The 26,863-nt window shown below is 41.8% G+C and overlaps 6 protein-coding genes and 1 pseudogene across 7 annotated transcripts; 4 read left to right on the top strand and 3 right to left on the bottom strand.

Annotated features, from left to right (window-relative positions):
- Positions 1–4,682: 4,682 nt before the first annotated feature.
- LOC143318995 (rheacalcin-2-like) lies at positions 4,683–5,048 on the top strand. Its single transcript, XM_076727552.1, has one exon. The coding sequence runs from the start codon at positions 4,683–4,685 to the stop codon at positions 5,046–5,048; it is 366 nt and encodes a 121-aa protein (XP_076583667.1).
- A 610-nt stretch (positions 5,049–5,658) lies between these two features.
- On the bottom strand, positions 5,659–13,324 carry LOC143320083 (mitochondrial glycine transporter B-like). 2 transcript variants are annotated; one of them, XM_076729498.1, is made up of 8 exons: positions 12,929–13,324; positions 12,468–12,567; positions 9,752–9,876; positions 9,177–9,261; positions 8,533–8,712; positions 8,222–8,390; positions 7,624–7,787; positions 5,659–7,487 (listed from the first exon to the last, which is right to left on the bottom strand). In XM_076729498.1, the coding sequence occupies exons 2-8, from the start codon at positions 12,486–12,488 to the stop codon at positions 7,365–7,367; spliced, it is 867 nt and encodes a 288-aa protein (XP_076585613.1). In that variant the 5' UTR covers positions 12,489–12,567; positions 12,929–13,324; the 3' UTR covers positions 5,659–7,364. The 2 variants fall into 2 exon arrangements, with proteins under 2 accessions (XP_076585613.1, XP_076585612.1); XM_076729497.1 differs by lacking the exons at positions 12,468–12,567; positions 12,929–13,324 and adding an exon at positions 11,108–11,324.
- Positions 13,325–16,741: 3,417 nt separating this feature from the next.
- Positions 16,742–17,071, top strand: LOC143319852 (histone H4). The gene has a single exon (XM_076729091.1). It carries the CDS (start codon positions 16,753–16,755, stop codon positions 17,062–17,064), a length of 312 nt encoding a protein of 103 aa, XP_076585206.1. The 5' UTR covers positions 16,742–16,752; the 3' UTR covers positions 17,065–17,071.
- Positions 17,072–20,476: 3,405 nt separating this feature from the next.
- Positions 20,477–21,638, top strand: LOC143319511 (histone H1 pseudogene; annotated as a pseudogene).
- A 1,858-nt stretch (positions 21,639–23,496) lies between these two features.
- Positions 23,497–23,895, bottom strand: LOC143319600 (histone H2B 1/2-like). Its single transcript, XM_076728699.1, has one exon. The coding sequence runs from the start codon at positions 23,880–23,882 to the stop codon at positions 23,514–23,516; it is 369 nt and encodes a 122-aa protein (XP_076584814.1). The 5' UTR covers positions 23,883–23,895; the 3' UTR covers positions 23,497–23,513.
- A 1,454-nt stretch (positions 23,896–25,349) lies between these two features.
- Positions 25,350–25,748, bottom strand: LOC143320099 (histone H2A). Its single transcript, XM_076729527.1, has one exon. The coding sequence runs from the start codon at positions 25,734–25,736 to the stop codon at positions 25,350–25,352; it is 387 nt and encodes a 128-aa protein (XP_076585642.1). The 5' UTR covers positions 25,737–25,748.
- A 334-nt stretch (positions 25,749–26,082) lies between these two features.
- LOC143320097 (histone H3) lies at positions 26,083–26,493 on the top strand. The gene has a single exon (XM_076729526.1). The coding sequence runs from the start codon at positions 26,083–26,085 to the stop codon at positions 26,491–26,493; it is 411 nt and encodes a 136-aa protein (XP_076585641.1).
- The last annotated feature ends 370 nt before the right edge of the window (positions 26,494–26,863 follow it).

Here is a 26,863-nt window from a genome sequence, read left to right as displayed (position 1 = left end):
CATGGAATTCTACCATCATACAACATACATCAACAAATAGTGTTGTTTTTGAAGTAGGTATGTCGTACATGATATTATGTCATGCCATTCTGTTTAAAATGTATTTGCTAGTCCAAATAACTTCCATTGGGAAACTATTTTAAATAACAATAAGATCATATTTTTTGCAGATCTGTAGCTGATAACAACAGCAGAGTGACAGGTGAGTGACTCAACCTTTGACAAGGTCAGTTTTAAAACACTAAAACAGGTTCATGGTGTACTGTGTATACCGGTGATCTGTATCTTATTTCTCTTTTACAAAACTGTAGTTTGTGGTGAATTGTTGCCAAAATGTTTATTATGTGCCAATAACATAATAACTCCTTTAAACTGTGTGAGGTGTTGACTCGTTTATCTTCTAAAATACAAACAACAAAGTGTACAGAGTGGTATTAACCAGCTCAAAAGTTTACACATAGAAACGGATGACAGTGATGTGAGTTTCATGTGCAATTTGGCATCAATCCTGTGATCTCAAAAGCTGCTTTTTGACCACTACAATCACCACTAACCCCAGACAAGATATAGCACAGCTGCCGAATCAAAATCATTTGAATGCTCACTGTGTGATCATTTGTTTAAGAGACATCGATATTTGGATGTGGGACTTTCTCCTGAGGTCATGTTTGTAGAGCGACATGAAAGTTTTTCAGCTGGAGATGAATTTGGTCCAAAAGTGACATCACATAGATCACAAGCACAGTTTTATCACCTCAAGAAAAATACTGAACTGAACCAGCTAATGGTGATAAAACTAACAAATAATGGCGATGTGTAATTAGATTGAATTCATGGAATTTTAACTTTGATTAATAACTGCACATTATTTTATTACACATTATCAAAACAAAGCAGAATGGCACCTTAAACAAATCATTACTTTTAAAATGAGACATTCTGAGAAAGCAAGAGAATAAATAACATTGAGTAAAAAGGATGAAACTTGGGCTGTCTCATTAGTAAGGTTTGAAATCTATGGTAAATTGTACATTAAATTATGATTAATGGGTACTTTTTAGGCCGACTTAGAAATGAGTGAAAGTGTTAAATGAAAATCCTAAATCTAATCGAGCAAGAACTGAACAATTTCCATTCCTGGAAAAAAAACAAAAAAAAACAAAACATTAATTGGATATGATAATGAATATCAGTTTTTTGATACACTGACATATTTTTGTTGCACAGCTAGACATTCAATATAAATATGACACTGACACAAACAAGTAAAACAAAAGAGTTATAAATAAACTTTGACTGTTTTATTGCTCTGATTTGTTTTTCAGGGTGGACACGGCAGCACTGTAACCTTAAAGAAAACACTGAATGTCCATGTTGAGCAGATTTGCTTGGAGGAAACATTATTTAAATGTGTCCAAGTCATCTGAAGTCTTGTTTATACATATTCAAACATTCATTCTGCCACCAGCTCAATCCAGGAGTGAGACGACTAAATCACAATCTCACTCCGCACAGAAGAAGACTGAAGCAGGATGGGGATTATTCTCTTCAGAGCACTTATTATTACAAGTGTATGCACTTTGTCTGCAAAACATGTCTTTATCACAACGCCAAAACCCTGGAAGAGTGCTCAGGAATACTGCAGGAGATACTTCACCGACCTTTCACCCATCACCAGTAAATTGGAGGATTGGGTGTTCACGAGGTCTGTGAATCAGTCTGGTTCAGGATGGATTGGTCTCTACAGGGATCCCAACAGCCCCGCTGGATGGACGTGGTCAGGAGGGAAATACGCAACCTTCCAAAACTGGGCTTATACACCACATCGTTATAATGATTATGTCTACCGGACCGCTGCTGGATGGTATGCTGTGAATGGCTACAGTAACAACAACTTCTTCTGCTTGAACCTGATCGTGGTGGAGGTGAAGAAGTCCTGGGAGGAGGCTCTAGAGCACTGCAGAGACAATCACGTTAACCTCAACAGCGTGCTCTCTGAGACCGAGCACCTTCTGGCCCAGAAAGTGATTCAGAAAGGCAACATCACTGAGCGGGTGTGGATCGGCCTGCGTTACCTGGATGATCGCTGGCTGTGGGTGAACGGTGACCCTCTGGTGTATGAGGCGTGGCCCCGAGGAGGAGATCAGGACCACCAGTGTCCAATATGGAAACGCTGTGGAGCTCTAACCAAAGAGGGACTGTGGGAGAACTGGAACTGCCAGGAGAAGCTCAACTTCATCTGCATCTGAGTGTGACAGTAGAAGTAGTGATAAGCTGTACGCCAATAAGAAATCTATGTAAACAATGTTACATCCAGTTTTTCTCACTTGGAAAGGACAGAAACAATCAGCTCATAGTCAGCAAAGTCCAATTCTTTATTCTTCATTTGGATTCCCATTAAGCAAATATTTTGTTCATGTTTGCAGCAGGCATTGATCAATGTCAACAATAACTCATTTATTCTTTTACAATTTTCTTTGCCTAATATCTATTGATCTAAGCGTTCAATCTGTACGCCATCACATGCCCTCATAGATTCTGTCCACAGCGTATTTAAATCATGAAAACTCTTCATGCATTGATGGTTGATGTCCTGTGTGTTTAAATTCCTGTTTAGTGCGAATTAGCCAATGTAGTGTGCTAACACACTAAATTAAGATGGTGAACAAAAACTAAAAATTATACCTCCATCAGGATGTTAGCAGAGACATTGTGAGCACATTAGCATGCTAATATTTGCTTATATAAGCCTTCAGAGCTGCTAGCAAGGCTTTGGAGTCTTGATCATGCTTCCTTAGAAATCTATTGTTTTTGATGTTACATGTGGCCCATCAGATTCTGTGAGATTAGGATTAGGAATTTCAGTGTTTTTTGTTTTTAAACCATGATCACAATCCTAAACCAGATTTTGACTGCTGTTACCATGAATCGTGACACACTACAGCTGTGCTTGCAAAAACTGGTGGCCAGTAGCTGGTCTGTATGTAGGGCTCTTACACCTCACAGAGAATTTTTTAAATCAATCAGGCTTTTTATCCATAGTTGATCCTTGCACATCTCAGAATATGATGGACCAGATATTTTGATGCAACAACACAATTCACTTCTCTTAGGATATGGCGAGGTCAAACACAACTTGTTTTTCTTTGTTTCTCAAGGTTAAATTGAAATAAAGTCCTTCAGCAAATCGTGTAGGAAAATTGATGGAGGCTTCACTGACTTCAGTTGATACCTTGCAAACTTTGTTGTGGTTCATTTTACTTTTGGCAGTCAAGCGTGGCTAGAATTAACCACTGCGTGGCCTTGACTGAAAACCTTCTCTAGGGGTAATATGAGTAACAAAACTGCATTTTCATATCAAGCTGGGCCATTGTGTCAATTTATAAAACTTTTGACACGGTGCATCTGGAACTTTCTGGACTCCAGTTTAGATACAAGGTTTAGCTGGGGCTCTTGTTCCTGCTGGCTGCTCATGATTTCAATGCCAGGTGCTTTTTTTTTTTACAGTGTGGTGGCACTGATATAATGACAGGCAACCAATGGCTTTTGTAACCAACTGCTGCAGCACCAGTGGAGGATAGATTATGGTGCAAATCCCTCACAGTCACTCATACACACACACAGGCTGGCTGCCCATGGATGTTACATCTGGTAAAATCTCTGAAGGACATACTGCTGCACACACACACAGACACACATGTTCAAACACAATGGTGCAGGGCTGCTCGACGTGGGGCCCATAGGCAAAAGTTGGCCATAATTTTTCATTTGGGCTGCCAGATGTTTTAAGCAAAAACAAATCAAAAATAATCTTAAAAAAATGCTAATATAAATCGCTGTTTACATTTCTATGAGGGGAAAATGCTCTTTAAATGTGTAGGATTAAATTATTAATAGTTTTTCATAAATCCCTGCAGGTGGAGTGACTCTTTGCACAGGAAGTCAGTCACTTAAGGGAACTTTGGATCCCAGTACCATTGTTTGCTTGTGGCCCGTGGCCCAGTTTTGACCCTCCATGGGGAAAAGGTTTGGTCGGCCCTGCAATATGTATGTATGTATGTGTGTCAGTGTTAAATGATTGGGTGTTGAGTTTAAACAGAACATGCTTCACAAAACCTTTCACAAGGTCAAATGAGAATAAATTTCCAAGGCAAAACCAAGGAACTGTCTGAAGGCTCCAATTCCTTGTCAGTGTTCAGTGAAGGTGCAAACAAGGAGGCAACACAGGAGGGAGCACACCTTGCTCACCTTGAACAGAACACACTTCGTACTCATCCTGACAATTATCTTCAAACTTCACCGCCATGGAGATTTGGGTTTTGAAGATGCTCTTTATTGTAAGTGTGTCTGCACAGTTCAGAAAGGATATTAAATATGCTTATGTGGAACGTGCCGATACATGGTCGTCTGCTCGAAAGTACTGCAGAGATCATTACATTGATCTTGCCCCCATCACTTCACAGGGGCAAGAATTGAAACTGAAAAATTCAACAGTCGGCAAGGTTGAAAGGTTCTGGATCGGTCTCTACAGAAACGGATCACACTGGCAGTGGTCCGGAGGAGGACGTGCAACATATACGCCATGGGCTAAAAACGAACCAGATAGATATGCGTATCAGAATGTAGTTAGTGTTTGTTGGGACGGCTGTAAAAGTAACGGATGGCACAACGACCCACACTCGATGCTCTTCCCTTTTCTCTGCTTCGGCCTCATTGTGGTAGAACACAAGGCCACCTGGGAGGAGGCGATATGGCACTGCAGGCAGACACACTCTACTCTCACAAGCCTTACCTCTGAGACCGAACACCTTCTGGCCCTGAACAAGATCCAGCGTGACAACATCACTGAGCGCGTGTGGATCGGCCTGCGTTTCCTAGTCGACCACTGGCAGTGGGTGGACGGCAGCCGTCTGGTGTACGAGGCCTGGCACCAAGAGGGAGATCAGATACACCAGTGTCCAAGATGGAAACGCTGCGGAGCTTTAAGCAAAAGTGGACTGTGGGAGAGCTGGGACTGCCAGGAGAAACTCTACTTCATCTGCTATTAAATCTCATCCCTGTTATTTAAGTTTCTAACATGTCATTCTTTCCTGGAAAGGTAAAATGCCACGTTTTGTCTTGAACTGCTCAGTCCAAATGTCATCCACCTCTCTTTAAGGGATGCTTTTACGTTTCTGTTTGATATATTTTCAACTATTACTGCTACTGGTGTGATGTTAGTGTTTTGATTTTGTCATCAAATTGTCTTGTTTGTGTCTATGTGAATGTCAATTTAGAAACGAAAGGGCAGAACAGCCACAAACAATCAATGTCTAACAATTCTCCAGCCTTATTTTATGGCATATTATTTAAACATTTAATCTAACGTTGAAAAAAATTCTGCCTCTTTATCAAGATGTATTTTTCTTTCATTACAAACTTCCGACAGTGTGGACCACATTTTTAGACCTCAGTAACCATTGATACGCTTCATTCAATATATTATGTTGAATACACTGTGGTCATAATGCCTCTGATATACATGCAGCATGCATGCTCTGGTTTGTTGAGAACATAGTTGATTCTCTATTTATAAATAAAACAAAATCAACCACAAATCAAATTCAAACTCTTCTAAATTTCAAATACAAAAAGTCAAAATTATTATTATTTTTTTTTAAGAAAGAAGATAATTTATTGACCCTAAAAACCAGGCAGGCACAGGCACGGCATCTGTCTGAGTAAACACATGAACAGACCAAATATCTAGAATAACAATGACCATATAGAATATAGTCAACACAGGATCAATGAGAACGACAGCAGAGGTGCGACGATGAAGATAATGGATGAGGTCAAACTTCCAGGTGTGAATCACGGCACAGTTAGTCACACAGTTTGTGTTACACAGCAAACAATGAGGCATTTAGAAAACTCATGTCATCAAAAGTCTCTTTTTGCTACACAACCTTGCTGTTACATCACAGTTCATGCTTGGACAGTAGCTGCCTTTCTATCATGATCAAAGACTTCAGATCTAAGAATCTACAGTGCGCTCACACTTTGGATGCATTAAGTCTTTCAATATCCTCCACAAATGAGCTCTTCAAATTGGCACTGTGTCTTTACACACTAATATATAATATACATAACTATTATTAATATATCACCTCTTTTATATGAACAATAATAAATACTAACAAAAGGGCACACTGTACAAGCAACATAAAAAAATATGGCCTCCATTTGTTACAACCAATAATTCTGTATTTAGTCAAATATTTACAAAGCCAGGAAGAGGCTGGAAAACGACAACATCCTACATCCTCTCTAGCACTGATATGGTGTCTGTGTAACTCCTATAAACAGTTCTGGAAATATGCTCAAAGGCTACTTATTTACGTCAGGAGGTAACTCTTACTCCAACAAATGCGGAAATATTTAAATATTAAAATTAGCAATTTCACCCTGTTGTTGAAATATTTCCTCAATGTATAGAAAAGTCAAATTATAGTCAAATTATAAAAGCCTACTAAAACTCAGGAAACAATGCAAATGCATTGCTGCTTCTGTCTTTAAAAAAAAAAGAAAAAAGAAATTCAATAACAAAACTCATAAAAACCCACATCTGGTTTCACCATGCTCAGTTAGAAATGCACCACAGTATATAAACTTTAAATTAGCATAGATTTTAGCAGTATAGCAACAAAGGCTTTATTGTGATTTTCTTCCCATAATGCAGCTGTGTGAGAGCTTATGATTGTCTGAGCCTGAAACAAACTAAATACCTAATTCTCTTTGTTAACTGGTAAGTAAGAAATGCCGTCCAATCTAATGCCAGTTTCAGAAATATGGCAGGAGCCGGAGCTCCTCTCTCTGCAGTGCTTTGTTTTTGGTAACCTCAGCAGATGTACGGTACACTAGCTTGCTGAGTGTCCCCTTTGCCTTGACGGCATTTTAAAATGCCTTGTCATGCTGCCAAGCACAGTTACAGGCCCTCTGTCCAGGGCATCTTTTTATGAGCGGCTGCCACACCTCAGGGTGCCCAAACACAAGTAGTGAGAGGAGGACTAAGTTCACTGCACAGTAGGGGAGTGTCACTTCAATTTAAGATTTACATAAGAGTGTGTCAGGTGTAGTTCATCACAATCTGAAACTACAGACAGGCACATTTTCACAAACACTTAAATACCAAAAAAGAAACGCACGCACATTCTCACTGTCTTTTCCTCAGATGGACATTTATCCATCTGCTTCCTCTTTTCAAAATCTTGGCAGTGCTTGCTCACCAAGCTCCTCATCTCCTGCTTCTTCTTTCGTGGGCCTGTATATCATCACCCCTTCGTACGTCATCCTGTTTCACTGTGGCTCGACACTGTTGCTCTTCAGGATTTGAGGCCCATTCGAGCCATCAGCTGTTCATAGACAGTCCAAGCCATGGCGGCCATCAGAGTGCGTCGCAGGGACCTGGGTACAGCCCCGCGAAAAAACCCGCCCATGCCATGTTCCTGAGGGAGAGGACAGAGCATGAAGGTTCAGTATATGATACTGTTAACAGAGTGTTGCCAGCACTGCTTCTCCCTGAGCATAACTTGCACATGTAGTGACACAAAAACTGACTGCTGAAACTTGATGGGCACACACCGTGTAGATGCAGCGAATAGCATCTGTCGTGCTCCACTGGGATGGGCTGATTTGAATGTGGGTCTTCACCACGTCTGCAGGCTGCGTGACCAGCGAGGCCATGACGCCTGCCACCACCCCGCAGCCGAAGTTCACCAGCGGGGCGTAGGCTGACGAAGCCACGTCTGAGAGAAGACAAGCCAGTGATCAGGTGGAAGTGGGAGTATACGAATGCATATTGTCAGGTAAGCCTGTGAAAACCTCAAACGATGGAGGACGTGATAGAAATATTGTTTATGTCATGTATTTGAGGAATGTCATAGTCTCGTCATTGCTCCACACAGATCTGATGTTTTCAATTAATTTCCGGCAACATTTAAGTCAAATGTTTCATGTACATCACGGGTTGCATGAAAAACTTTTAGGTTGAAGAGATGCGGTACAAGCACTTAAAGGCCAGAGATTCAAAAGCATTACCATTCCCTACAACACTTGACTGATTTGTGGTAGTATAAGAACAACACTCAAGCAACCCAGTGCTCGTCAGAGATCTCTAGAAAATGGCACTCCACAATTTAATGACCTCCATTTTGATTTGCTGACACAGTGTGGCTCTCACCTTGAGGCAGAGCCTTTTTGGCCTGGCTGTAGAACATTACGTAGATACCGGAGAATGGAGCGTCTCGGAGCAGTGTGGCAGTCAGCCCAGAAAACAGAGCCCTGATTCCCTCGGTCTCATACATAGTCCTCAGAGCCCCTGCCACACTCATATAGTTGTAACAGCCACTCTGAAACAACATAGAAACATGTAAAATAAACATTAAAAACATGTATACACCATTGCTTTTATGACAAAATAAAGTCCACAAATCACACTGCACATCTCAGGCCAGCAGAGGTCTCTCGGGATGAAAAGAAACAGTCGCTCACCTCAAAGCGTGCCTTAATGACTGTGAACGGCAACATGCAGACACCAGCCACAGCTCTGGCACCTGCTCCAAGCAGAACGGCCTCGCCAGCGTTGGGTGCCCGGTCCAGGAAATAGTGCTGCTTGAGGGAGTAGAAGGTGCTGAAGTAGATGCCCACGCCGGGGATGCAGCGCGCAAATGACTGCCAGAGAGAAACAGAGGTGTTAAACATTTCTCATATTCTGCTTTTTGCTTCATGCAATAATGTTAAAGGTCACTTTTGCTTAAAAAAAGGCCAACCAAGAGTGCAATATACATCATATCTTGACAACGATAATGTTTTTAATAGTTCGCAGTCACACTTTATAATAAAAAGTTTAAAATTTGTGTGTGTGTGTGTGTGTGTGTGTGATTTTTCCTGTGTTTTGTTTTGTGTGACTTACTGATTAAAGCCATTGCTCTAGATCAACATTGTTTCTATGAACTGCATCTATGAACATCATGTGATATCTATAGGGGAAGACTTAATTTGGCTGAGTGTCTGGTTCTTAGAGCAAGAGGTGATTCTAATGTAAGCTGAAAGACAAACAGAGTGTAGAGCAAATACCCTCACTGTGCAGGAATTATTGTAAATATTGAACATTATAAACAAGGTCAGTTACTCACTGGTGAAACGCCTTTCCACAGACTGAAGAAATTCTCTGTCCTAATGACATTGATGAAAATGGTGCACATGCCCACCCTTGGTGCACTGCAAGATGAAATTTAGGAACGGTTACAGACACACTCAAAGACAGACAAAAGATAAACAGTTTGTATGTTCACGGAGTGAAAAATAAAACTCTGGACATTAAGGCACTGCCTCCACCTGTTGTTTAAAATAAAAACCCATTTTAGCTGTTAACATTTCCTGTTCTTTTCTACAGTGGAAGCATTTGCAACCTAGCAGCTTGACAGTATGATGAGAGGGTGCTGGTGTGACTAATTGTCCTATATGGGTCATAACAGCAGATTCAGGCTGGCACTGCCTGCAAATGTTGTCCTGCCATGCTGTGTGTCTGTTGTTTTGTGCCTGGAGCACGCTATGTGTGTGAGAGAGTAAAAAGTCATGGGGGAAAAAAGACACTAGAAACATGTTAACGTGCATGTGTCTGATGGCATGCAGGCGAAATGTGTAGCATGCATGTGTCTGCATGTTCATACGCATGTGATGTGTCTGTGTGTTGTGTGCACAAACGCACCCCGGCTTGGCATTGTTCTGCAGGGTCTGCAGCCGTGTCTTGACCAGATCCAAAGGCTGGAAGAGCAGTGTCGAGCAGGTGCCGCTGAGTGAGCCACACATAAAGGCTTTGAGAGCTGGGTGAGCCTGAGGACAATAACAGACAGGGGGAGACGGGGACAATGGAGGAGAGAGAGGGCCGAAAATGGGGGAAAGGAAAAGAGGCCACGTAAGGGAGAAAAATGACAGGAGAAAGACATGGCGGACAGAGCAGAGAGTGGAAGAGAGAGAAGGAGAAAGAGGGAATGTAGAGAGGAATCAGAATAATGGACAGAGAGTGTTGGAGGATAAGGTGAAAGGTGAAGAGGAATATAAAGGTTAGCTACAGTGGAAAAAGCATAATGTGAAAATTCAACATCTTTCTCAGTAGGGCTGCTCGATTATGGCAAAAATCATAATTTCAATTATTTCAGTCAATATTGAGATTATGATTATAATCTCTAACACCGGACAAAATGAGAGCATCAATTATCCTGCTTTCATAATTGTTGGAAACCAAACTCACATTTGTCAATACAATTTGAGTAATCACCCAGCTCTGTTTCTCAGCTTTGATCATATCTTATTGAATGCCAAAGACACATCTCAGGAGAGCAGGAAAATATTATCCAAACAAATATCTGCATTAAAAATCCTGACACAACAGAAATGTGCGCTAAAATAAAGAACATCATCTCATACACATGCTCTAGACTTTAATTCAATCATATGTACGGATGACATTTCCATTTCAAGCCTGTAGCACAGAGCAGAGGCCAGGTTCCAGACAGAGCAAATGATGGAGATGTGCAGAGACAGTCAACAAACATGCGCGCACACACAGTTGTGTTTCCATCTCTTCAGAGGACATTGCATAGACTTACATTAATTTTCTGGAGACTTAACCTCACCATAACCACCACTAACCAACCCGAACCCTAACCCTCCAACCTTATTCCAAGTCTTCACCCCATAATGTAATAATTTACATTATGGGGAGTTCCGTATTGTCCCCATAAGGAAGACAATGTGACTGTGTAAACAGACTTATGTCCCCAGAACATGAATAATACATGTCCACATACAAACACAGGAGCTGTTGGGTAGAATTGAACTGAGACTAAATATTATCTGTGCTTACATGCCTCATGGACAAGCAGGCAGCGGGGGCATGAGACAAAGACATGCACAGACAGAAAGAGACAAAATCTGTCAAAGAAATTGCTTATTAACTTGTGTACACATATAGCCTGTCAGCTAAACACACAACATCCAATACATATTAAGCTTCTACACACATACATGTGTCACATTAATACACACAACCACTCTCGCCTACCTTCCCCAGGCTGCCTGAGGCTCGGCTCAGAGAATCCTGTTTTTTCTGCATTTTGCCCGCTTTCACCTCCCTCTCTCTGTGATGTTATTATTACAAATAGCATATTATAAAATAAACCTCCATCTCTCTAAAAAACCCTGCTGTCCTCTATCTCTCTCTCGGTCTCTCTCCCTCTCTCTCTCCAACCCACAATGGCTGTTTCCAGCTTCTCCTCCTCCCTCCCCTTTTCATAGCCAAAGCAGAAGCTTAATCCAGGCTACGTTTTTCTGTGGGCTTCTATCTTTATCTTTCAGAGACACACTCACACATCTGTATTTCACGCTCCCCCCACCCCTGTGCAAAGCTCACTGCTAAATTGCATCTTTGTCAAATGGCATGAGTCATGAAGTGGCTGTGTGTAGATTAAACACCCTTTCACAGATCTGCTTGAAATCGCGTACCCTGTGATGTGACAAAAAAAAAACACAATTTCCCCACAATGACAATATGAAATAATTTTATTTTCTCAAAATTCCATAATATCCTACACTTGCCAAAATCAAACTCAAACTTTCAGTGCCTGGGTAGCTGGAGAAAAATCAATGGCTTGTTTCCATAATGGCCTCCACATCAGCTCTGTCCCACCTTTGGTAAAGATCAATCAATATGGACCCAAGTTAATTAGGTCAGATTTTGGCTTTATTTTCATTTTGTTAATCATTTTGTTTCAGACACTTTGACAAATTCAGCAGCAGCCATCTCTTGAATTTCAGAATAAAGTGCACAGCTTTCTCATTGCCATGGGAAGGAGCTCAGTCTTTAACGTTAGAGAGACATAGTACCTAATTATGCATTTATGGCATTCAGTGTTGCTCTGGATAGACAAGTCTCAAATGTCAATCAGCTGAAAGCCAGCTGTTTATGGGGTTTAACTATGAGTGGGCATTACTGTGAGAAACTACACAGCGACTATTTCCTGTACGTCAGGGATTTGGCTTTACTGCCTATACGACCCTTACATATCTGTGGGTGTATTAGGTCATTGCGGGAAATCTTGCAAGTTCATAAGTAGGATTACTTTATCTATACTGGATTTTAATATGATTTTGACAATGTTTTCTGATCTGTCAGGTATTTTTTCACAGTATTCGACAACAGACGAGCCCATATGTAATCTCACTCACACAGGGGGAATACAATTGGTTGGTTTAACGTGGGGTTATCCTCACTAAAACTTGTAATAATAATCAACTGCTTTATTTGTACGGGAACCTAAATGCTAATAAAGCACGGGTTAATTCACCTTCTAACAGACAGATTCAGGTCACTGGCTGTGTGACGACAATAACAAACAGTGGCAGCAACTAGCAGACGTACTCACCGCTGCTAACGTTAACTCCATCTTTGACAGGGATGCAGTGTCAGTCCAGTCCCTTTCCTGCTACTGCCGTTTCGAAAACGGTGAATTTCAGCCAAGGTTACTTTAAGAGTAAAAATGAGACAACAGCAATGAGTCACACTTCAAAACAATAAGGTCGCTGTGGCAGTCTCTAAGAAGCCGGTAGCCGCAAGCTAGTTAGCTAGGTCAGTTAGCTGTCAGAGTATGCGAAGGTGAAGTTAGTGACATTATGTCTTCAGTCTCCCATGACAGACTGTAACACTGACAAGCACCAACTGCTTCTGAATCAAACATAGCGACATATCCTTGCAATAAATGTTACTTTAAAGGCAAATGCTGCAGAATATGGCAACTGGGATCGATCGCCGAAGCTTCAGCGTGCCAAACAGGCTGACTAGCTACAGCACCGTGGCTAACGAAATTAGCATGGTAGCTCCTCTTACCTGACTTTAACATCTGTTAAGGACAAACGGAGATGATGGCCATCCTAGACAGCTTCAGGAACGCCATGTTCTGTATTTATTGTGACTATCTGCTTAAGTTTCGTCAGAGTCTATCGTTAGGAAACGCTTAAATTTCCAGGCTGAATACGGAACTTTCTGGCAAGGTTGGTCAGCTACTGTTGGTGTACGCTCACTCCAGGAATTTAACTTCAGTCTCGCTCTTTCTTCCACGCATATGTAACGCTATTAATGTCCTGATGTGGATCATGTCCCGAAAGCTGTTTTTTCCATGGAGAAAAAAGTATCCGAAGTGCCCCACGAATTTGACGGACGTTACCGCCTCTACGCCGCTGCGACTGTTAGCATCTTGCTAGCAAAGTTCACCTCCCGTAAAGCGTCAGCACTCACCGTCACACTCAAAGAGTCACGTTACCGACACAATATTTCACCGCGTGCACTCATTGGTTTGGTCAAACATGAAACATGGTCAGTATGAGAAATCTGCTTGATAAGACACCTATGTATAAAAAATGTAAATCATATTCTGTTTTTTTTTTTTTTTGGACGTTAGTTAGAATTTCTCTGACCATGCAGTTGTACTGGCATAGTTTCACCTTTTAGCCCTGGCTGAGGCAGCGCGTTCACGATAAGCTCCACCCAGAGATACAACTGTGCCACTAAGGTACTACGGAGAGCGCCAAGGCTCAAAACGAACTTTTATTTTCTTTTCTTTTTTAAAAATGGGGAACACAGAAGCTATTAACACAACGAACTACTGTTATACTATTGATTAATAATATTACATTTGTAAAATTTGAGAGAGTTTATGAATATTGTCGACTTTTGGAAGACATATAATATGCACATAATCACACTGGCCAAAAGATAACTCTGTTGTCCAGTTCAGTTTTTTTACAGTGAACTATATATACAACAAGTATACTTTGACCCCAATTTAATGAGAACGACCCAAGATAATTGTACATGAAAAAAAAAAACCAAAAAAAAAACGTTTTTAGGATTCATCTTTGTCACAATACCACTTCCATTATTGCAGTGAAAACACAGCCTGAGCTGAGATTGTTACTGTCAGATACTGCTCACCTGTGCTCAGTAACATCTGGATAAGTCATGGGATTTGTCAGCCTGCTCTCCCTAAATTTGTCCATCAGGGGAACACATCCTTACAGCTGAGAGTTGCTGTCAGATGCATTTCCCTCTGTGTTTCATAAGAAAGTAAACAAGTAAGTAACAATAAATACATACATACATACATACATACATACATACATACATACATATTGACAAATTATTGTCAACTGCATGAAAAGTACTATTTTCGTCAATCATCATCACTGTATGTTGCTGTAGAAGTTCCCTCTCAGCCCCTGTGACTGTGAGGTGTTAAATTAGTGCTGATGTAGTAGTGCAAATGTAAATGCTGCAAGCTATACAAATGCAAATTGGGATTGTGTGTGTGTGTGTGTGTGTGTGTGTGTGTGTGTGTGTGTGTGTGTGTGTGTGTGTGTGTGTGCGCGCGTGCATGTGTGTGTTCTGTGCCTACAGAATACAAAGCTTGTTTTTTTTTTCAAGCCTTTCTCTTTCCACTTAAATTGCTAAATCAAATTAAAGCATCTACAGTTCTTGGATACCGTCACAATTTTTAATATTTTGCCACCACAACACCAGATGAAAAATGGCTGCGTGATTAGCTTGCAAAATTCCAGCAGGGTGCAAGGGTCACAGTCACTGGTCACTGGTCACTGGTCACTGGTCACTGGTCACAGCCAAGCTGTCCTCCATGACAGACAATGACTACCACCCCCTCCAACACACACTCACTGCACTGAGGAGCTCCATCAGTGACAGGAAGCTACATCCAAAGTGTGTGAAAGAGCGGCATCGCAGGTCATTCCTTCCTGCAGCTGTCAGACTATACCATAAAAACTGCTCCAAGTAATCAGTGCAATAGTCTGTGCAATAAGCTGTGCAATAAAACATGTACATAACAGTCTGTAAATACTATTTACAATTTCTTACAATTTTTTACAATTTCTTTCTTTTATTTTTATTTAAAATTCTCACTCTTTTGTATATATAGTGAAGTTATTTCTAATTTGCATGCACTTCTTATTTATTTATTTATGATGATGCTTCTGTAATCTGGAATTTCCCCTCGTGGGACAAATAAAGGAATATTGAATTGAATTGAACACTTTCAAACTATTTAAATATTTAACACTATGAAGAGTCCTGTCTTTAACTCACAAAAAGAGTTGAGAAACACTAAATGATTGGACAAATAGCACTGTGCTCAGTTACTGTTTTTACGATTTGGGTAGTGTTACTTTCACTCCCTGAAGTGTCAAGCTATCTATACTGAAAAAATGTTAAATTAATGTATAATGCAGAAACTGTCTTCTAAAACACTGTATGATCAAATGGTCCATACCCCTTTTGTTTGAGGGTAAAGGTTTCCCAGTGATAAGCAATGGCTATCTGATACTTTTTCGCAAGTAGTTTGGTTCTGTTATTGAATATTTTAAAAGAATCTTCAAACAACTTGTGTTTGGCTTCAAACTTCATAGACCACACATATTACAAGGGGACAATTTTACACTATGAGTCATAAAATGCTTGATTATATCTGCCTTTGTATCTCACCCTGATCTGCGAAAACAGAGGGAGCAGGTCCTAGAACCGACAGACCAAACACGGGCTCCAGACAGAACCTTTTGGGACGAGGGGTATTCAGTTGGTTGCAATCTGTGGACTCACTGCCCGGTGCCATCAAATGCTTCACATTGGAGCATTAAGTCCAAATTTTATAGTTGATGACGGTCTTTTTTTAAAACTGGCTGTTTTGGTGTATACTATGCTTTACACTCTACTAGGCACACACCAGCATTTTTAATGACACAAGCAAGTTTGACCAAAAAAAAAAAAAAAAAATGCTTTGTGGGTAAGGCTGGTGTTGTAGATGTCCAGGAGGGAGGGGAGTCAGGCAAGACAAGTGATCTTTCCAGCACAGTGATGCAGCTGGTCATGATACTTTCAATGGTGCCTCGGTAGTAAGAGCACATGGGCCCTGTGCTCAGTGTGATGGTCCTTGACGTGCTTTTCCTGACCTACAGTGCTTGTGATCTTTCAGTGATACTTGTAAATAAAGGCCCTCCCATTCATGATGTAGCTTCATGGCTGCCCAGCAGAGCTCAGCAACAGGGTTCAGAACCCTGGACAGAGATTGCAGCTAGTAGCTGATGTATGTTCAGAACCTTGGACAGCGAGGGCCATGCAAGACTCCCATGAGAAGAGGACAATATGCTCCAACTGCACTCACCTAGGGGGAGCAGAGACACAGCTGCAGCCTATCACAAAGCATCCTGCTGCCCTGCAGAAGGTGCTCACCTGTGTACAACAACAGTTATTCTCTAAAATGACGTCGCTTTAACTAATAGCATAAATGAGGCAAGTAATCACGACAAATTCGATAAACCATGTAATAATCTCTGCAGATTTATCATGACTGTTCTTGACACTGTACTGCTGTGCATAGTTCAGGTACTTGAGTACAGTCTCTTTCGCTTTTAAACGGAAATTCTTACAGGCGACATATTGTCTGTAATTCATGCTGTTGTTCAGTAGGTGGCGCTAATGTGCCGAAGAGTTAATCATCAATCATCATGAAAGACCGAAGAAGAAGAGGAGGGGGGGGGGGGGGGAAAGACCCTCCTCTGTTTTCTAACACGTCCTCGGACAAGATTTATAGTCCTGGGTGTACAGCTGCTGGAACAACGTGAGTGTCTGACATCCACACAGCAACAATGAGCGGCAGAGGAAAGGGAGGCAAAGGACTTGGGAAAGGAGGCGCCAAGCGTCACCGCAAAGTTCTCCGTGATAACATCCAGGGAATTACAAAGCCTGCAATCCGCCGTCTGGCTCGCCGTGGCGGTGTGAAGCGTATCTCTGGTCTCATTTACGAGGAGACTCGTGGTGTGTTGAAGGTTTTCCTGGAGAACGTCATCCGTGATGCAGTCACCTACACCGAGCACGCCAAGAGAAAGACTGTCACCGCCATGGATGTGGTCTATGCTCTGAAGAGGCAGGGTCGTACTCTGTACGGCTTCGGCGGTTAAGCAATTTGTTTTCCCATGCTCTAAATACAAAGGCCCTTTTAAGGGCCACACACTTACTGCGCGAAGAGTAAATTTCTCTATGGTTACTTTAAATCATCAGTGTGTGAAGGTGATTGAGTATACAGTAATTTAAAATTATCAGAAAGTTGATGAACAAATGCACAGCAGTGGCTGTCGAGAACTTTGTGTGTAAATCATTACACACTAACAACGGGCCGCACAGAGACTGAACAAAAGCTATATTAGTGATGATCACTATCTGTAAGAAGTTCTGTTTTGAAACTCAGGTGCATCCGCCTGTGCCTCTGTACACATGTCAAACACACACATTAACAGTTGCAGAAAGTCAGTGCAGAGCAGCTAAAACTAGACTAATGTGCTTTCTGGTTCATAGTCGAGCTGCAGAGTTTTGAATAAGCTTAAGTCCTCTGGATGTCAGTACCCGGGATCCGACACATACACACAAAATGAGCAAAAAACCTTCGGGGAGCTTCTTTGGAAAGGGGAAAATGCCAAATGAGACAGACGAAGACCAGCCTACAACTTCCAAGCTGCATTTAAGGGACAATATCAGCATTCCTACTTAAAATACGGGTTTATCGCTTCAGGTGATTCTCACGCACCAAGCCTGCTCTGCGTAATATGTGGCGACAGGCTCGCAAATGAGGCAATGAAGCCCTCTCGTTGAAGAGTAACAAGCACAGGGGTCCCACGAATTACAACTACTACATTCAGTGCAATGGTGAGTTGTATTTTTAATTATTTGTTTTTGTTTGTTCCTATGCCGGTCCGTCAACAATATTGCTTTACGTGAAACCGGTCCGTGGCAAAAAAAAATAAAATAAATAATAATAATAAAAAGGTTTGGAACCGCTGGTTTAAGATACTCTGAGTAGCTTCCTGTATGTGGAGTTCACTGAGTTTAGACATAAACAGAAGAGTCTGCCTGTTTTCTCCTCGCCATGCTCATCTGTGGCTCGGTTCTTCTAAGGAGATTCTGTCTGCCATTCATGAAATTCAGTCATCATTATCGATCCCGCGACTTAACCACCTATGCACTAAAATATCTGGACACATATTACAGTATGTGTTAGCTGCACTGTGATGATGTGCCACAGAGTTATGAAATGAACCACACTTGGCTTAGTTTGTTCACATTAGTTATAAACTAGCGTTATGAAACAGACTGATACTGGTTTGGAGTAAGTTAATTCAAGACTTTTTTCTCACAATAATCCCCTTTTTTGATGTCAGAGTAGTATAATAAATGAGAAGAGCACTGTGACCCTTCGTTCATGGTAACTAAGGATATCTCAGTGCATCACTGGATCATTTGGACAAATATTGCTGGAATTCTGTTGTAAGCACTGGGTTCTTTGTTGGAAGCTCAAGAACAGTCCGAAGCAATCTTCAGTTCACAGTCAAAGTATTTATTGAGGTCACATATAAAGTAATACAGCGCTGGTCTCAGAAAGTCAGAGTTCCCTGAGGATCTCAGCCAAAATGAGCCCAGTTGTCATACAGAAGTTCACATTTATCATGTTGGGTTTGACCAACCCAGTACAATAATCAGATATACGTTACAAAATATAATTGGTCAAGGTGTGAATGCCAGATCTAAATGCAATAGACATCACAAAAAGAGAAGAGGAGACGAGACTGTCAACAACCAGTGTGCCACCTGCCCTTTTGTTATGAGAAGTGGCTCTCACCAGCCATGTTATCCTTACAGCTCTAGGCTATGAAGGACATCCATGTAGGCTAAAGATCAGAGCATGAGAACACATGAAATGACCAAAAAGGGCCTGATCATTACACTGTGATTAAGTTTTGATACACAAATTATGCTGGTGTGGGGAAATGCATCTGTTGAACATGGATGAGAGCATAACACAAATCTGTTTCAGTGGATTTTTTTTAAAGCACTCAGCACACTGTCACTGCCCAAGGTGCTGATCCAGCGCTGTTTTTGGGCACCAACACACAGTATTTAGTTTTCCTCTTTTCCTCTTGGCTGTCTCTGCAGACAAAGCTCTGATGTTGCCACAATCTCACTTCATCTCATTTCACTACAGGCTGACACATAATTAACATGTGTAACAAAGAGAAGTAAACTGTGTATACCCTTTCACCTCAGTATGTCAATCGAATGCACATAATATGTGCTCCAGGTCCAATGTTAATATATTATAAAAAAAAAAAAAAAAAAAAAAAAAAAAAAAAAAAAGGGTATAAGACGCTTGTTATTGCTTTGCTATAAGATGTCACTGTGAATATTGTATTGGCACAGCCTTCTGACCAACATCAGGCTGAGATATGTCTTGTCGCAGTCTTTGATTTTCACTCATTGTTAGTTCAGTGTAGTATGTGTAACAACGGGAAAATGTGTTTCAGAACCTAATGTTAACTATCCCCTTTCATATCAGTGCCTTTTCAAATCACCTGCCTTTTGTGTGTGTGTGTGTGTGTGTGTGTGATTATATTATTATTATCCCTCAGTCATGCTCAACACTATCAGAGCCAGAGAAGTAATGTGCACTAAAATCTGATCCACTGACACAACAGGTCCAATGTGTGAAACTCTTCTCTTCTAAATTCTTTTGCATATCTATATAATTTTCATGATTAACTCCGAGTAATGCTGCTGGAGGTGATTTTGAGTAAAACAAACAAATTAATTGCTGATCTTAGCTTTGCAGAATCCAAAATCGAAATTCGCAGAATGCAACTGTTGTGACATGTAATTAAGTTTTTAAATAATCAAGCAATGATAACTGTGCCAATGAAACAGTGTTCCGTTTAAGGAAGACTTACATTTGCAATCCGCATTCATATTTTATTATAAATTAATACATTTCTAAGATTAAAACCAGTCACGTGCAGAGGAAATGTTGTCAGTGTGGCCACATCAGCCTCGGTCGCCATCCGTGTGTTTGCTGTTACCAGAATAACTTCACTTTATAACAAAATGATCATCAACAGATGGCTATTTGTACTTTGAGTCTATGAACAAACATGTATCCCAGCGGGGAAACAGCGTTTGATGGAGATGTGATGCATTTTAAAACATTTTCAGAGAGAAATGAGTGAGAAAAGTCGCTGAGCAGCGCTGGCCGCGACGGTGAATGTGTGAGGTTTGGAGGCTCCCCAAACCAAAAGCAGAGAGCATCAGAGCTCTACATGAGTTCGATATGAAGAGACACGAGTCTGCTATCGGCTGGCTTCACCGTCAGCCTTCAGCATTTGTCCCACATTTAGTTTTGAGTGTTTTATCGGTGAAGAGAAAACACAAGTAGGCCGACATTGAGACTGCAGCGAGCAGAGCCGGCCTGGGTTGAGTCTCCACGGTTCTCATGCTGTGTTTAAGTCCAGCCTCCTGCTCGGATTTTCCATCAGTTCGGTCTGACTTGTTTATCATTTAGATTAGGAATACAGCGGGAAAATGGCAGAAGAAGCACCAGCTCCAGCCGTCGCTCCAGCGAAAGCAGCGAAGAAGAAGAGCTCCAAGCCGCAGAGAAGCGGCCCTAGCGTGAGCGAGCTTATCGTGAAAACTGTGGCCGCTTCCAAGGAGCGGAGCGGCGTGTCTGCAGCTGCCTTGAAGAAGAATCTGGCTGCCGGTGGATACGATGTGGACAAGAACAAGTCCCGAATCAAACTCGCCATCAAAAACCTGGTGGCCAAGGGGACTCTGGTCCAGACCAGGGGGACCGGGGCATCCGGCTCTTTCAAAATGAGCAAGAAGGTGACAGAACCTAAAGCGAAGAAGCCCGCAAAGAAAGCCGCTCCTAAGGTCAAGAAAGCAGCAGCCAAGAAAACTCCCGCGGCCAAGAAGCCCAAAGCAGCAGCGGCAGCCAAGAAGCCTGCAGCCGCTAAGAAGTCACCCAAGAAAGTCAAGGCGGCCAAGAAGCCCGCAGCGGCCAAGAAAGCAACCAAGAGCCCCAAGAAGGCCTCAAAGCCCAAGACCCCCAAGAAAGCGGTCAAGAAGGCTCCTGCGGCCAAGAAAAGTCCCGCAAAGAAGGCCGCCAAGTCCAAAGTCAAGAAAGCAGCACCCAAGAAGAAGTAAGCTGTTTAGTTGTAAACGTCTCAACAAAAGGCTCTTTTAAGAGCCACCCACATCTCTAAAGAGTGTATTCCTGTCATTGTTGTGGATAAATTCACATTTTTTTTTTTTTTTATCGTCATGCTAGTTTACAGATGAACAGAATGTCGTGTGTGTTTGTTTGTTTGTATGTATACAATTAACAATTTATTCACATCCAGTCGCTCCACAGGTTAGAAAGTGTATTCAGTTTGTCTGAGTTCCTGTTGCACTCTGCAGTTCCCTGTACTGACTACTGGCTAATAATAGGCCAGTGGGTACTCGTTGACCTTTGAGAGCTGAGTCAGGGTCAGTGCATTGCTGCTACGAATATAAATTAGTTATTACTTATGTTATAGACACTTGATGTATGAATAATATTTCAGGCTTCTGAAACCCTGGAGAGCATGCTGCAGCTGTTATTAATGTCATAATGATGAAATGCAGCAGTACCTCCTGATGGGCTGTTACAGAGCTCAGGTGGTCTGGTCTGAAATGCAAGGCCATGGACTGGTTTTTGATCAGAATTACAACTCTGTCATGTCTGGACTGCTGGAAGAAAAGATGCCTTGGCAAAAAGAACAGTTCCAACTAATCAGCAGTATTGTCTGTACCAAACTGTGGAAACCCACAAGTACTATAACGATGAGGTCATCAAGCAGGTGCTAACTGACCTCTGAAGGAGGAAAACTTAAGATAAGATCTATATGTGATTTTGTGGATTGCCTAATTGTAATCATGCTGAATAAATTTTTAGATAAAGTTTTGTTTAGAAGAAAAACAGCAGGGTGTTGTGCTGTGGTACTCATATCTCCATTCCTGGTTGAGAAGGTCCTGCAGCACTCCCAGACCTCATCTGCCCAGCTGAATGTCGGGCTCACTCTCATGGGGGAAATATATATATTTGGTAGTTAATGATGTGAGATATGTCCCAACTTGTTTGAAATGTGTTGCTCGTATCCAATTCAGGAAGGGCAGTGATTCACATAAATCGGTGAAGTTGATGAGGTAAAACATTAAATATATTCAATAAGAAATCAATATGCACATCAATGATAATAATTATATTAACAGCTATTATATTATAACTATTATAATAAAATGACTTAAGTGTATGCAACATGTATGATAGTGTACGTTTTTAATAATGAGGTCATGGAATGGATGTGATGTGTTTTCCATCATGTACAACACTTTGTGTAACCGCCTCTTCTCCACCACCACCACTACCACCCAATAAACACATAACATAAAAAAAACCCCAACAGCAACAACAACAAAAAAAAACGTTGTGATTACATTTCCAGAGACGACCAGTGGGCTGTGTAGGAAGCATATGGCTTTGCTGGTTCCTTCATTCAAATGGAAAAATATAGATCCTGTAAAGACGTTATTACAGAGCGTCTTATTCCTGAACAGAGCTAAGGCGAAAAACTTTTAGGAGGCATAAGAATTAAGCAGAGGAGGAAATGGTGGAAAGAGAGGCTGATGGGAGATGGCTGTAAGGAAGTGTGTACACACACACACACACACACACACACACACACACTCACACGACAGACTAAACGCTGTAAAGGAGAAAATGAGTGACCGCAGAAAAAGCTGTAACATTTGAAAATTTGGTGTCGCGTGTTTTGTTCAATAGTAATTAATTTTACACTATTTTGGTAATAAATTAATTTGATAACAAAAAAATCTGTCACTTGGGAACCGAAAATGAATTCCCATCACTAATTCATGGACATAACGAGCTTCCCCCGCTGTTGTTGTTACAACTGATGGTTAAGTTAATTAAATGCGGCTACTTCTTTAAGCCAACAATCACGGAAATTACAACTGAGCAAATTTCTCCCGTTGGCAGGGTGGTTGAATTCAACAGCACTAAAGCAAGCAAATATAACTAAGTTCTCTTATACTAACCATTTAAAATGAGACGCGTACTAAAATTACCATAAAGGCGCCAAACATATGCCAATGTATTCATCAGGATGGGAACAGTTTGCTGCGCAGGTAGGCCTGTGTTTCCAACATTATGGAGGCCACTCTTACGAGAGGTTTTACTTTTTCTCCTTTAACCTTTTGAGGGTCAAGACGCCTTTAAGGCCTTTGTGGATAGAAGGTTCTATGTGGCGTCAACAATAATTTTGTGTACACATTGTAGTATTGAGTATGATTTTGTAATATTCTGTAATTAAAGATATGGATCGCCTCGCATCTCGACAACACCACCCCCCACTTTCTTTATCCACTTCAAAGCAGTATTTCTTTTTTACTTACACCATTTCAATGCACAAGTTTCCTACGGAGTAGCTCTTCTTAAAACAAGTGGGTGGTCCTGAAAAGGACCTTTGGTTTGTATTAGATGTCAGATTTACTTGGAGCTGGTGTACTTGGTCACAGCCTTTGTGCCTTCGGACACGGCGTGCTTGGCCAGCTCACCGGGCAGCAGCAGGCGAACGGCGGTCTGAATCTCCCTGGAAGTGATGGTGGAACGCTTGTTGTAATGAGCCAGACGAGAAGCCTCACCGGCGATGCGCTCAAAAATATCACTGACAAAGGAGTTCATGATTCCCATGGCCTTCGAGGAAATACCGGTATCAGGGTGGACCTGCTTCAGAACCTTGTACACGTAGATGGCATAGCTCTCTTTCCTTGTCCTCCTCCTCTTTTTGCCGCTCTTGGTCGCCTTAGAGACGGCTTTCTTGGATCCCTTCTTCGGTGCTTTCGCTTGCTCAGGCATCTTCGTTCCACTAGGATTTTCCAACTCGGATGAACCATACAGCGTCGAAACGCTCTCTATGTATGTGCGTGATGCAAATATTAGTGTGGTGTTGCTCTCGCACCATTGGCTGAGTTGTTACGCTCGAGACTGGGCAGGTGCTGTAACAAAGCCACCGTCAAGATAAGGGACATCGTAAAAACTCTCTCTAATACATGTATAATTACCGTTTATTCTTCAAATAGGCTACAACACAGCTGAATTTCGGCTGTCAAATTTACAAGATGTATACCATATAACAAGTATAACCAGCCATCACTTAGATGGCTATGGAACTATTATATACATACACTACTATATGTATGAAACACCACAAAATAAACCTTTTTTTCAACATAAATGTAACATGCTCTCAATTAAATCAATCTCAATTAAATATGGCTAATTTGTTACAAAACCTTTAAAACAAGAATATATTAAACAATTTGTCATATTAAAACAAAACAATTAGATAAAGGAATTTGGACAACCATTATAAACAGGAACACTTTAAACCAGTGAACATATTAAAACATGATGCCTTGCACCGGCATGAAATGATTTAGAATGTTCCTCTAAATGACCATACCTCTTCATCCATTTCAGGGAATGTTCTACTATTATCTTCTAATTCTCCCTTGGCTTGGCATTCTATCAATCATGACCTCATAGTTGTCTATTCTTAGGCACAATGGAAACCAAAAAAGGCCCATCATGGAAAAAGTCCTCCAAATACATTCTCCTGTCTTATATACCATTGCTGAGCACCTCTCAGGAGAGTTTCATCTCTAAGTCTCCAATAACCCTATTTCTATTTTTATTTTTCCATATTAAGACAATTTTCCACAATTATATTTTGCTTGGGGTCTATGGTTGCACTTGCAGATGACAGGGGCATATTTCAGTGGACCAGGACTCTCCCAAACCCGGGGCATGTTGGGTGCTTTGCTGAGGGCAGTCTGATCTGAGCATAAATGATGAAATACACCAGAGGTTGTCTTACAATCATATCTCATCATAAATCTAGTTGACAGTAATCCATTTAACATGCCTGCAGTTTCACAAGACACACATATTTCTATTTCTGTAACCTAGGCAGCCCTTACAGTGTCCTCTGGTACTGTCATACAATTTAACCCTTCTATGACATACATGTACCTATACTATAGTAATAAATGTTAAGGTATTACTAAAACACAGGGCCTTTGTGGATATAAGGTTCCATGTGACATTAATAATCTGTTTACTCTGAAGCATTAGAAGTTACTTTGTACTTTTGTTCTGTGATTCAAGATGAGTGCTTTGACTTTAAATCTTCAATAAGACACTGGTTAGGTTTATTGATTAGTTAATCGATGAAAGGAAAAACAACTCTCTGAGAGAAGTGCTTGGCTCTTAAAAGAGCCGTTTTTTGTTTTTTGTTTTTCAATTTCTCAATAGACAGCACGTTTACTTGGCCTTGACGGGCTTCTCGGTCTTCTTGGGCAGCAGCACAGCCTGGATGTTGGGCAGCACGCCGCCCTGAGCGATGGTGACTCCACCGAGCAGCTTGTTGAGCTCCTCGTCGTTGCGGACAGCCAGCTGCAGGTGACGGGGGATGATACGGGTTTTCTTGTTGTCGCGGGCGGCGTTTCCAGCCAACTCGAGGATCTCAGCAGTCAGGTACTCGAGCACAGCCGCCAGGTAGACGGGGGCGCCGGCTCCCACACGCTCGGCATAGTTGCCTTTGCGCAGCAGCCTGTGAACACGGCCGACTGGGAACTGCAGACCGGCACGGGAGGAGCGGGTCTTTGCCTTGGCTCTGGCCTTTCCGCCGGTTTTACCTCTTCCACTCATATTTTCAGTACTTTCTAGAGATTAGAGCTCAGAGAAAATGTGACGCCAGCAACCCGCAACCCTTCGTTATATGTCCGCGAGCGCGCGCACGATTCCTGCCAGACCAATCAGAACAAGCTTCCAGCAGTGGAAGGCTTTGAACGGCTTTCTCGCCAATGAGCAGCTGCTATTGTGGTGGTGGGTCGCTCCTCCAGGCGGTGCTGAACTCCAACAGGAGCCCTTCACCAATCAGGGGGCGAAGGTCTGCAGCAGCGTCATCATTCCGCAGCCGGTCCCGCACTTTAAGAGCAGTGCGTTTGCTCTGATCAGTAGATTTTCTCCTGATTGTTAAGAGAAAGAAGAAATCATGGCAAGAACTAAGCAGACAGCTCGTAAGTCTACTGGAGGCAAAGCCCCCAGGAAGCAGCTGGCCACCAAGGCAGCCCGTAAGAGCGCCCCGGCCACCGGCGGTGTCAAGAAGCCTCACCGTTACAGGCCCGGTACCGTGGCTCTCAGAGAGATCCGTCGCTACCAGAAATCCACCGAGCTGCTCATCCGCAAACTGCCTTTCCAGCGCCTGGTCAGAGAAATCGCTCAGGATTTCAAGACTGACTTGCGTTTCCAGAGCTCCGCCGTCATGGCTCTGCAGGAGGCCAGCGAAGCCTATCTGGTCGGTCTCTTCGAGGACACCAACCTGTGCGCCATCCACGCCAAGAGGGTCACCATCATGCCCAAAGACATCCAGCTGGCCCGCCGCATCCGCGGAGAGCGCGCTTAAACTGTCTCACGCTCTTTGACCAACAACAACAACGGCTCTTTTAAGAGCCACCTCACTTTTCTCTAAAGAGCTTTATCTTGTTGCTCATGTATAATTGATGTACTAGTACTTCTACTTTCAGATTATACATAGTATTAAATGTTTATATACTTATTTTTAAATGTTCTTTTGTCTTAGTTTTCTCATCCTTATTCTTAATTTTAAGAAGCAAATATAGTGCAGATCAAGACAACAAAGGCCTGAACAATAAGTTAGGAGGAGAAAAGTGTTGCATTATAAATGCTGACACTGCTGCAGATGCCTGAAAAAGAGCTGGCTATTTAAAAGGCTTAAAGAACTTTTGATGGTAGGTTAGGTAGGTAGTATGATT

Source organism: Chaetodon auriga, chromosome 4, assembly GCF_051107435.1.
Source record: "Chaetodon auriga isolate fChaAug3 chromosome 4, fChaAug3.hap1, whole genome shotgun sequence".
In the NCBI taxonomy this organism is placed as follows: Eukaryota; Metazoa; Chordata; class Actinopteri; order Chaetodontiformes; family Chaetodontidae; genus Chaetodon; species Chaetodon auriga.
Note: the sequence above shows the minus strand (reverse complement) of the source record. Positions and strands in the feature narration are given on the sequence as shown.

Excerpts from the sequence above, each read along its gene's own strand:
- LOC143318995 (XM_076727552.1), top strand. The coding sequence starts at position 4,683 with ATGCTCTTCCCTTTTCTCTGCTTCGGCCTCATTGTGGTAGAACACAAG.
- LOC143320083 (XM_076729497.1), bottom strand. The coding sequence starts at position 11,158 with ATGCAGAAAAAACAGGATTCTCTGAGCCGAGCCTCAGGCAGCCTGGGG. Across the intron at positions 9,877-11,107 it reads CCTCAGGCAGCCTGGGGAAG|GCTCACCCAGCTCTCAAAGC; the intron begins GTAGGCGAGAGT and ends TATTGTCCTCAG. Across the intron at positions 7,488-7,623 it reads CTATTCGCTGCATCTACACG|GAACATGGCATGGGCGGGTT; the intron begins GTGTGTGCCCAT and ends CCTCTCCCTCAG.
- LOC143319852 (XM_076729091.1), top strand. The coding sequence starts at position 16,753 with ATGAGCGGCAGAGGAAAGGGAGGCAAAGGACTTGGGAAAGGAGGCGCC.
- LOC143319600 (XM_076728699.1), bottom strand. The coding sequence starts at position 23,882 with ATGCCTGAGCAAGCGAAAGCACCGAAGAAGGGATCCAAGAAAGCCGTC.
- LOC143320099 (XM_076729527.1), bottom strand. The coding sequence starts at position 25,736 with ATGAGTGGAAGAGGTAAAACCGGCGGAAAGGCCAGAGCCAAGGCAAAG.
- LOC143320097 (XM_076729526.1), top strand. The coding sequence starts at position 26,083 with ATGGCAAGAACTAAGCAGACAGCTCGTAAGTCTACTGGAGGCAAAGCC.